Below are 11310 nucleotides of genomic sequence, written 5' to 3' on the forward strand. Positions count from 1 at the left end.
GGAGGTGGCGCCGGAGCGGCCGGCGAGGAGGAGATCAGCCCCGAGGATGACCAGAGGGCCAACCGCACCTTGTTCCTGGGCAACCTGGACATCACCGTGAGCGAGTCGGACCTGAGGCGGGCGTTCGACCGTTTTGGGGTCATCACCGAGGTGGACATCAAGAGGCCGGGCCGCGGGCAGACCAGCACCTACGGGTTCCTGAAGTTCGAGAACCTGGACATGGCGCACCGGGCCAAGCTGGCCATGTCGGGGAAGGTGCTGCTGCGCAACCCCATCAAGATCGGGTACGGCAAAGCCACCCCCACCACCCGGCTCTGGGTGGGCGGCCTGGGGCCCTGGGTGCCCTTGGCCGCCCTGGCCCGGGAGTTCGACCGCTTTGGTACCATCCGCACCATCGACTACCGCAAAGGGGATTCCTGGGCCTACATCCAGTACGAAAGCCTGGACGCGGCGCAGGCGGCCTGCACACACATGAGGGGCTTCCCTCTGGGGGGCCCGGACCGCCGGCTCCGCGTGGACTTTGCCGACACCGAGCACCGGTACCAGCAGCCCTACCTGCAGCCCCTGCCCCTGCCGCCCCCGGCTCACTACGAGCTCGTGGCAGAGGCGGCTGCTTTTGGGGCTCACCGGGGAGCTCCCCCCGACCCTCTGCGGGGGGCCCGGGACAGGACGCCACCGTTGCTTTATAGAGACCGCGACAGAGACCTTTACCCCGAGACAGAGTGGGTGCCCCCGCCGCCCCCTGTGCGGGACAGGAGTAACCGGGCGGCTGCCTACGACCCACTGGAAAGCCTGGAGCGCCGCCGGGACGGGTGGTCCTTGGAGCGGGACCGCGGGGAGAGGGAGCTGGGCAGTAGCAGTCGGGATCAGCCCAGGAAGCGGAGGCTGGCGGAGGACGGAGGCCGGCACTTGGACCGCTCCCCCGACAGCGAGCGCTCCTCGTCCTCCCGAAAGCGCCACTGCCTGGCCACCAGCTCCCCGCCGGACCGCAGCCCCGAGCTCCTGGGGGGCCGGGAGCGCTACAGCAGCGACCCCGAGCGCTCGTCCCGCCTGCTCCTCTTGGAGCGACCGTCCCCGGTGCGGGAGTCCCGCCGGGGCAGCCTGGAGCGGGGGCAGAACGAGAAGCGCGACCGCAAGAACTCGGCGGAGCGCGAGCGGAAGCACCGCGGCGGTGCCGCCGCCCAGGAGGGCAAGAGCCCGGCCAAAAAGGATGAGCGGGCTGCCCGAGGGTAGGCGGGGCGAGCTCCCGCCCAAACCCCTCCCCAAAAACAGAGCAGACGGGGCGTAGCGCAGGCTGGGGCGGCGCCCAAGCTGTGCTTGGCCTGGCAGGGGATGCTCCTGCTGAAGAACAGCAACTTCCCGTCCAACATGCACCTGCTCCAGGGGGACCTCGGTGTCGCCAGCAGCCTCCTCGTGGAGGGGGCCACGGGGGGGAAGGTGGCCCAGCTCAAGATCACCCAGCGGCTCCGGCTGGACCAGCCCAAGCTGGACGAGGTGAACCGGCGCATCAAGGTGGCGGGGCCCAATGGCTACGCCATCCTCTTGGCCGTGCCCGGCGCGGCGGAAAACCGCGCGGCCGCCGGAGCCGCCGAGCCTGCCACCACCTCCACGCAGAGGCCGCTCAGGAATCTGGTGTCCTACCTAAAGCAAAAGCAGGCTGCAGGGGTGATCAGCCTCCCCGTGGGGGGGAACAAAGACAAGGAGAACAGCGGGGTGCTGCACGCCTTCCCACCCTGCGACTTCTCCCAGCAGTTCCTGGACTCTACGGCCAAGGCGTTGGCCAAATCCGAGGATGACTATCTGGTCATGATCATTGTCCGGGGGGCGTCCTAAGGGCCCTCGTGTTCTGTTCCCAACCCTGCCTACTCCTCCACCCAGCCCCTCCAGCGTGTGCCAGGTGCTATGGGATACAGCCTTAGCCAGCCCTGTTGTTATTTTAATTAGACCTTTGTTTGTAGGTGACTTTCCCAGCCTGATTTTCTGTTACTACGTTTTTCTATAAAGGTAGAAGCCAGAGAGGTTGGTTTAGGCGTAGTGTGAATAGGATATTTTGAGAATTCCCTATCAGTGGGGACAGCAGGGAGGCTAGGCCTGCTTTGATTTACAAAAAAAAATAAAAAAAAAAAATAAGAAAAACGAGAACTGGGGAGGGGGAGGGAGGGGGAAAAGAAAAAACTCCCGTCTTCTTGATTTTGATTCGTGTCCTTTTTTCATTTCATGTTTTTTAAAGCAAGTCCAAGAGCTTGTCCTCCGACAGAGCTCCAAACCCAACAGACCAGGTTTAAAGCACTCGTTGGAAATGGAAAACCACACGTTTAGTGACAGACTGGTGTCAGCCCCTTTTTTGAGCCTTTGAAATTCCGTGTGGGCCTTGGGGATCCCTTCCCCTGGGAGCTGGAATGGTTTCCCCTTTGGGTCGAGTGGATCAAGGTTGATGTTTTACAGGTGAGCAGCACCTGCTCTCGGTGACACAGCAGAACACAGCTCCTTTTGGGAAAGGAATTCCTTTCTCATCCAGCCCTCCCCACCCCCCAGGTGCATGCACTGAAACTGGGCTTTTTCCCAGGTGTACCCCCCCATTTCCCGGTGTATCCCATATGTTTTGGGTTTGTAGCAGTGAGGAGGTTTGGTGACAAGCTGGGAACTTTGTTACAAACCAGGAATGTTGTGCTCACTCCTGTGTGCAGGAAACAAGGAGGTGCTTTAAGGAGAACTTGAGTTCTGTTGTGGGTTTTTGGTTTTACTGCCTTTTTTGTGTTTTCCAAGAATTGCAGGTACAGTGGGGTCTGGTTCCAAACTCTGAGTAAGTAAGTGCTTCTCTCCAGAGATGCTTTTAATTCTGGGATAATTTAATTACATTAAAGTTCTCATTAACATTTTACCTCTTTGTTAATAGCAAGGAACTGCTGTCTGCTAGGGACTCTTCAGGTACAGTGCAGTGGGCATTACATGAGGTTTATAATTTCCTAGGCACCTGGAGGAAAATGGTTTTAGCATCTTGGAGAAGTATTAAAAATACTCCGAGATGCCAAGGTTTGAGCTCTTGTTCCTGTGATTCAAGGATGAAACAGTTCTGCTTTTTTTATTTTTTCTTTTCAAAGAACATAGTTAATTTTCTCTTATTTTTCCCCAATAATTGGGCACTTTTCTTCAGCTGTCTCAGCCACTTTGGTAATCCAGGCATTTAGGAGGGAAGAAGGGATTTAAATCCCTGAGGGGATCTAAATCCCCAGTGCCCTGTTTAACAACCAAAAGGATGTTGCAGCAACTTCTAAACTGAAGTGTAAATCTGACTGTATCCCTTTACAAGCCCCAAAATTGTGATCTTGCACTTAAACCCAGAATGTAATCTTGCACTTAGCCATGTTTTCAGGGATTTGGGCCACGGAAAAGCAACGCTGCTCCAGTAGATTCCTTGGGTGATGGATACAGGGATGGGTTGATTTGTGGTACAACTTGATCACATTCAAAATGGGGAATAGGTTGTGAGTAGGAGATGAAGGAGGAAATGTCTTGAATGTATTGTATGGGTGTAACTGAACTTGCTTGAGTTTCTGCCACAAAAGTAGAAATTTTTGTTACTGAGCCACTTTGATTCCTTTATCTGCCTGGAGCGAGTGGACACCGTGTCCCAAGAACTAAGAATTCCAATGTGGCAGGAGATTCTGGTTTTACAGCTACTTTTCTTTCTAAGTGAGAAGATAAAAGCCTCATTTAATGCTCTTAAATTTGAGGGGTACAACTCAGGAGTTCTGGGTTGTCCTTCAGGGTGAATGTAAGAGATGGCAGAATTCAGCTGTTCAGCTTCCTATTAACAACGAGAATTCTGGGGAATGACACCTTAAATGCAAATCACTGTGTTTTGGAAGATCCAGAGTGTTTACCACTTAATGCAAAGAATGTTTTGGTTGGAGCAGGTGTCTGTTGTGTGTCAGCAGGGGATCAACTCTGTTCAAGTGCTACTTGTGTTCAGAGGGGGTTTTCTCATTGCATCCGACACGAATCATTTGCAGAGTTTTCTAGGAAAGAAACTTGAACCTCTGGGAATTCAAATCTGCCCTAAACCAGGGAAAAAAAAAGCACCAATGTTTGTGTTGGACACTGGAAGTCGCTGGGAGCAGCGTTTGTTCCGCTGAGGCATAGCAGGCACCTGCTTAAAAGCCCATAAAACTTGGGGTCAGCGTGGCTGGTCAAGGCAAACTCAGTGTGGGAAGAGCATCCTGGGTGCTCTTCCACTTTTTCTTGGAAAATCCTGATGGTTTTAACTGCCACTGGTTGTTATGAGCCAAATTGTGCTGCAGTGGAGGGTGAAAAGGAGCAGGTGAGGATGTGTTTGACTCCAGGTTTTCTGGCTCCTTATTTCGTGGAGTATCTCCTTTAAATCTGGTTTATTTGTGGTGGCTGCTCTGTTTTGCAAGCAAGGATTTTAACACCCTTTGAGGGTTCTTATGACAAATAATTGACTGGCAGCACTCTGCCAGCAGTGGATTCCAGTGCTGCCATCCCGCATGGGCTGTGCTTTCCTCCTTGGTCTGAGGGATTCCCCATTGGAGTAACTGTCCACTGAAGTTGTCTTGGCCAGGGCTGAGCATTCAGAAGCCCGTGGGTGATACCACTGTGTGCAGAACAAAGTAGATGTAGCAGTTGTTGCTCTCTCCTTGTGTCTGGCATTCGTCGCTCTGGCGAGAGCTCGGTTTTCCTCCACATTGTGTGCAGCTGATGTTCCTGTATTTCACTAGTGTGTTGAATTAGCCTGGAGAAAGGATGTCCTTTTCCTGAATCATTTCACCCTTGTGCTTTATGCTTTAGGGAAAGAACCTCAAATGACTCATAGTTTTGTTGGAGATTTTAGTTCGTTGGGTTTTTTTTTATTCTTTTAATTAGAAACATTACGCAACTTCCTTGGCCTCCATCCAGTTGCTTTGTTTGCTCCTGCTGAGCTGCTGTGGTGGGAACACCAAGGTTACTCTCAATCCAGAGGTTTTAGGGTCAGAAATACCAACACATCCTTGTCAGCATTGCAGAGAGAAGGGCCAGGCAGACAAATCTTGCCTTCTCTCTCTTGTTTTCCCACGAGGATGTTAAAGATGGAATATTTCGGTGACAACTTTCTCGGCCCCTGTGGAGAGCAGAGAATGAGCTGAAATTTCTTCCACGGGTTTGGGAACCCTCTGGTTGATGGCAACTGAGGTGAAAGGCCTCAAGTGTTAATGGGAGAGGAGGAGTGAATCAAAATTGTGAAGACAGGTTCAAAAACTCTGAGGACTCAGGGAAAAATGGCTTGGAAAATGGTAATTCCTGGCTCTAAGTGAAACAGTGTTGAGGGACTCCTGGGGAGTCTGTGTGCCCGGAGGGGAAGAAATGATGCCGTGTGGCTCTCGAGCTTTTGGGGTTCTTTCCCCTTTGTCCCCCGCTTTGTAGCATTGAAGGACAGATATTCCAATGATTCATAGACTGAACGACGAGGTGATTTTTGCATCAGGCTTAAAACAGCCCGGCTGGTTCAGAGAATGGTTCGTTGAATATTCAACTTCTTGCAGTTCCGATTGTGTGCGAACGATGGCTGAGAAATATGACTTGAATAGTAACAATTTTCAGTTCCATGGGGTGTGTCTTTGATTTGACCTTTCCTTTACTGTTGGCGCAGCCAAACGAGGGCAGAAGAGCTGTGTAACAACACTACATTTCATGGTTTTGGTGATAAGTTGCCTTCAGGAAATAACCCTGGGAGGAAAGTCAACCCAATTAGCCGTAATTGGGTTGGTTTTTCTCGTGGTTAATGGTTTCAGTGTGTCCCATCAACTGTTACTGCAAGTTGGGTAATCCTCAGTACTGTAAGCCTAGTTTAACCTTGGTCCAAAACGAAGCCCTGCACTACTTGTTTTGCATCTCTCCCTGGAAGGCGACTTCATTCCGAGGTTTTGTGCCCGTGGGTGGAATTGGTGCTTTTTGAAATCCAAGTAGAATATTCAGAAAGGCCTCGTAGCTGTTTATGTTCATCTGTATAATGTAGGGAGGGGGAAAAAAACCCCAAATCTGGTGTAAACATTTGTATTGAAATAACGTTTTCTTTCCTCCTGCAAGCAAATCTGGTGGACTGCAGAAGACATGGGATACCAAGCTCTAAATGGACCTTTGGGAAGAGAAGCTGTGGCTTATGTGGAATTTCCATGGGCCTCCTGATGGAAGAAAGCTTATCTGTTTAGTATTTGTGCATTTTACTAAAAATGGCAGCTTTAAAAAAAAAAAAAAAAGTTGTGTATCTGCTATTGTGATGCCAATGCCCGTGTTTTAAGTGGAAAAAAAAAATGACCTCTTTGCTTTGTGCTGTGTACACAAGATTGCTGGAAAAAAAGTAAAGGAATACCCTTTTTATGGCTCACACAGCTTGAAAGTAGCTGTCACTCAAACATGCGCTCACAGTTGAGCTGATTTTGTTTCATTCTAAATAAATTGTTTCTTTTGAGGAAAAATGGTTTTTCTGCCTGGGAGTTGAATTGACGACAAACGTTTGGCCCCGGTGTCGGCAGCGGAGGGGTCCCTGCTGCTGCTGCCCCGTGTCTGAGCTGATAGTTGTGGGGCTTTGAGCAAGAACAGGGGAGAGAAACCGACACCTTTTCGCGTTGACCGACCTGTTGTGCCAAAGCGGAGGAATTCTAGTTCACTGCCTTGCTGTGACCCCCCTGGTCTGTGGTGAAAAAGGGGGTCACTCGCTGCCTCACTCCTCACCGGGACAGGGAAACGGTCCTGCTGCTGGCACACAAGGAGCAGGGAAGCACCACCCTGCGTCTCACAACTGTGGCCAAGTCTTGGGGCTTCGCTGGTTGGAAGAGCCGGAGTTCCTGAATTTTTAAGTTTCTCGATTTGCTTTGTTCACCCAACGCGTTTTGCCTTTAGTTTTGATTCTTGGTTGTTGGTTTTGGTTTTTTGTTGTTTTTTTTTTTTTAATTTGGAAGAAAAAAAAAAACAGGTTCGAGATTGCTTTGAATGTTGCACGTAAAAAAAAAAGCCACCTTTGCACCAAAATTGCCAAAAGAAAAGAGAAATGAGTCCTTAAGAGTGTTTTAAGTGCTGTTAATAAAACGAGGCGCTCCTCTGTCTCCAGGGGCTTTTCAGCAGTTGTGGGTTTAGTGCTGAATGGATGAAGAGTTCCTGAGAGCTGGAGGCGGTAATTTAAACCTTTGAGTTGGTGTCTCAGTGCCTTATTTTGACCGGTTTTGAAGCCAGCACGCCTCGGATGTGCATGTACCCTGCTCACGCCCCAGGGTCCCCTTGCAGCCGCCTCCCGGGGTCAGCACAAATCGGAGGCATCCCGAAAATCCCGTGCCACGTTCTCCTGTGCCGGGGGCTCCTGGGCCGTGGAAGCTGTTCCCGAGCAGGAGCACGACTCCACGTTTGCTGCAGGAGACTTCAGGGCGTGTTGGAGGACCGTCATCAAGAGGAAGCTGCCCCTGTTGCATCGTTGGCTTCAGAACCTCTCGTGGCGTTGCTTGGGTTCAGTTAATGTGACGTGCGATGAAGACGCTTCGAGTGGCACTTTGCCCTGATTGCCTTGACATACTTTAACTTCCGTGGATAACGAACCTAGTGCTGTCATAGTGCAGGATCTGTGCTAGGATGCAGTGCCTTCCACCCTACGGATGCTCTGCAAGGTGCCTGTTCCCGGGGCAAAGCGCTGTGTAAATCCCTGAAACAGGTAAGGGGGTGGAAGAGGTTGGACTGAATTGTAATGTGAAAGAAGTTTGTTGTTCTTTTTTGATCTTGATTCTCCAGTTGACTAACTCTTACTAACGTGTTTTTTTATTCCATCGACGTGCTGCTCCACCTGCGTTGGGAACGGCAGCAATGGAGCCAATTCTGGGATGTGCTTCTGTGTTTGTTTGGGGTGTCCCGTTAACAAACAGGGCCATGTAGACCAGATTAAGGGTCCTCAGCTTGGCAAGCTGGAGCTGTTATTTGGAATTCATGAACTGCTTGAATTAACACTGCTTTAACCCAGAAGAGTGTTTGTGATCTCTGTGTGTTGATAAGGAAAAGCCAAGCCAGTGATTTGGCAAATGATCTGCTTGTGGGATGCTGGTGGTGTAATAATGTAAATTAAGCTGTTTGTTGTAAATGGGAGCAACTGTAGCTGTGTCTGGTAATGAGGGGAAGGAATTGAGGAGGGGAGACTCGGGAGATGCTGTTTCTTCTAGAAGTTGGTGTTTGTAGTTAAAATTTATGTTTTTTGCAATGTGTTCCATGTGCTGTTAAGGTCCAACCTCTGAGTCTCATTGGAAGTCTTGTACAGAAGGTTTGGGGTTGGTGGCAATAATGGCAGCTGTGTTTCAGCCTCTTTACCTAGGCTGGGGGAAGATGATCACATGAGTGATCTGTCAGTGTAACCCAAAAAAAGGGGATGTTTTTGGCACCTGCTCCAATATCCAGGTGTGCGTGTCGAGTCTTGGGGCATCTTCCCACTTTTTGGTTAAGCTTTGACTTGTAGGTGGCTGTTCCAGAAGATTTCTGCCTCTCTGCCTCAGATTTCACTGTGTGTTTAACTGGGAGATTGTTCCCTGTCTCCTTTACATTCTGTATTTATTCCAGGGACTCGGAGTTATCGTGGGATGTGGTGTGGGATGATTCTGCTGTGGACACTTTTGTGCCAGCAACTTGTTTTTCGGGTGCTGGGTCTGCCTTTTGAGAGGGTTAGAGGGATGTTCCGGAGCCCAGGCTGGTGTTAAAATCAGTCTCTTGGAAGGGTTAATGTGCACCATATTAATTTGGCTAATGAGACTTCTGGGGAAGGTGATTTCTAACGAGCACCATTTAATTTAACTGCGCTGCAGCAGAAAGCAGCGCAAGCGGATTAGTCAGGAGCCAGTTATTGGAATTCACACTTTTTTTAGGACTGTGCTTTTACCAGCTGCAGCTGAATTAATAAGTCTCAAACATCAGATGGCCCAGATTCTGCTCTTGGCCAATAACAAGCTTATGTTGGCCTTATCCTGCTGGTTTTACTGCAAGATGGCAAATGCTCCTGGAGGATTCACTCCTGCCACGTGTCACGGGGGCTGGGACAAGACCAGAAAGGTTTTGGTGGAAACCAAGGGGTCTGCAGAAAGAGCAGGGAGAGGAGTAAAAAGATTCTTGAGGTGATGGATTTGTGACTCCCATGGGGTCTCCTGCAGTTACTGGCTCAGAGCTGTGTGCTGAGTGTGATTAGACCTGGCCTGGGATCCGGGTGAGGTGTAAACTCCTAAGGCAGAGTCAGTTTTGAGGGACTGGATCAGCTCCACACGGAGTGATGGGTTTAAGAAGAGCCTCCTATTTGTCTGTGTGCTGGTGGAGTTGAGGTGCCTCTGGTAGGAGCAGAGAACATGAATGCAGTGGCCCAAAGGTCTCCTCTTTGTCAGTCCCGCTCCGGGAATGTGCTGATTAGCCGTGGTTGGAACACAGAGGTGTGGATGTGGGAAAGGTGCTGCTGTTGCTGCAGGTTAATGAGTTGCCACCTCCCAGCCCTGCTCCTCTTCCCAAGCCCTGTGTGTTGTCCTGGGTGGGGATGGGATGGGATGTGTGTGCCCGTGGCCGGCTCAGAGCAGCGGATGAGCTGGAGATTAATTGTGGGTCAGGGCAGTTTTATCTCCTTATCTCCCTGCCTTGACCTTCACACCCAGTTCTGCAATTGGATCTGGAGATTTTCAGTTCTCTTCAGTATTTCCTGTCCCCAGATCCGGTGATAGGTCAGCCTGACTTTTAGCAATGCTCACAATTCAACCCAGCCCCAAACTGGCAGATTTCCCTGGCACTTCCCAGTGATCCTTCAGCCTGTATCTGCTTTCATGGGCACGTTCTGCATTCCCAGCCTGTAAAATTAGACATTTGAGGGGTGTCTGAGGACACACATGGGGTGCAGGAGGGTTTGAGTGAAGGGACACCAGTGGAGTCTCACAGGGGGGCTGTTAAGCTCTGGTTGCCCGTGGAGAGGACCCTGGTGCTCTCTGCACCATGGTGGGCTTTGCAGCCCCCTTTGGCTGTTGCCAGGCCAGCCTGGGGTGCTCCAGCTCTGACCTGGGCTGGGCAGAGGTTTGGGGCAGGGTGAGGTCTTGAACCCCCTGTTGAGCTGAGGCTTGTGGGGAGGACGTGGTGAGAAAGGGGATGTTGGTGTTCCTCGTGCTGCTCCTCTCGGGTGGATGAACACAAGGCTGTGTCCAAGAGTACAGGACTCTCCATCAGGAACTGCAGTGACAGCACAAGGAGGAATAAGTTCAAACTGAAAAGGGGGAAATTTAGCTTAGAGATATGGAAGACTGTGGTTGCCCCATCCCTGGGGGTGTCCAAGACCAGGTTGGACAGGACTTGGAGCAACCTGGGCTAGTGAAAGGTGTCCCTGCCCATGGCAGGGGGTGGAATTGGATTAATTTTAAGGTCCCTTCCCACCCAAACCATTCCAGGATTCTAAGACCTACTTTTTCCCATCTGCCAGCTCAGCTTTCTCCTGTGGCACAGATTCATTCCTGGCTCTCAGATATCTGAAGTGCCTTTGCTCTTCCTCCAGGCACTCAGAGCTGCATCCCAGCAGCAGTTGGAGTCTGGGAGAGCCCAATCCCAGATATCCCGTCCCTGTGACCACCCTTGTCTCAGCCAGGGGGGCTGTGACTCCCTTTCCCTGCCTGACCAAAGGCTGGAGCTCAGTTTATCGATGTTTTATTCATCACTGGAGTGCTGTAAAGACACTCTTTGCCTCTTCCATTCCAGGGTACAATCCCTGCTCCATTGGGCCCACGTGAGGAATATCTGTAGGGGAAAGTTTTGCAAAGCTTGGTGGTGGCTTTGGAGGCAAAGTCTGCTTTGGCAATGGGACTTTGGCCCATGAATTACTTCTGGAATTGCCCGTGGCCATGAGCAAGAGCTCCCATCTCCTTGTCATTACTGCAGGCTGGGAAGTTCTTCCATGAGGATCCCTCAGCTAAAGCCGAAACTTCTGATTTTCCAAACACTTGATTTGATTTTTGTTCATTACAGTTGCTGCTAAATTCCCATGGACTTCATTGAAAACCACTGTGGTACCTTTAAAGCTTTTTATTGTTATTTTCTAAACACCTCCCACCTCCTGGGGAGGCTTTTATCTCCCTGGAAGTGAAACTTTTTAATCCAAACTCTGCTGAATTTCAGCCTAATGATGTTCTGTGTTGTAAACACGGCTGCAGGGCTGGAACCAGCTCCCAAAAAAGCCAAATGTTCCTGTTGTCAGTGGGTTTGAGGGCGAGTAAACAGCAGAAACCACACATGGTCTCTGGCAAGGCGGGTGAAGGAGGAGCAGCCCTGTTT

The 11310-nt window shown here is 50.8% G+C and overlaps 1 protein-coding gene across 1 annotated transcript in view; it reads left to right on the forward strand.

Annotated features, from left to right (window-relative positions):
• RBM15 (RNA binding motif protein 15) overlaps positions 1-6473 on the forward strand; it is a 9839-nt gene extending 3366 nt beyond the window's left edge. The window contains 2 exon segments of the mRNA XM_029962471.1: positions 5-2445; positions 6085-6473. Of these exon segments, the coding sequence (XP_029818331.1) occupies positions 5-1833 (1829 nt within the window). The 3' untranslated portion in view covers positions 1834-2445; positions 6085-6473.
• Positions 6474-11310: the final 4837 nt, after the last annotated feature.

The sequence above is a fragment of the Manacus vitellinus genome, unplaced genomic scaffold (genome assembly GCF_001715985.3).
Source record: "Manacus vitellinus isolate BGI_N305 unplaced genomic scaffold, ASM171598v3 scaffold_47_pilon, whole genome shotgun sequence".
Lineage (NCBI taxonomy): Eukaryota > Metazoa > Chordata > Aves > Passeriformes > Pipridae > Manacus > Manacus vitellinus.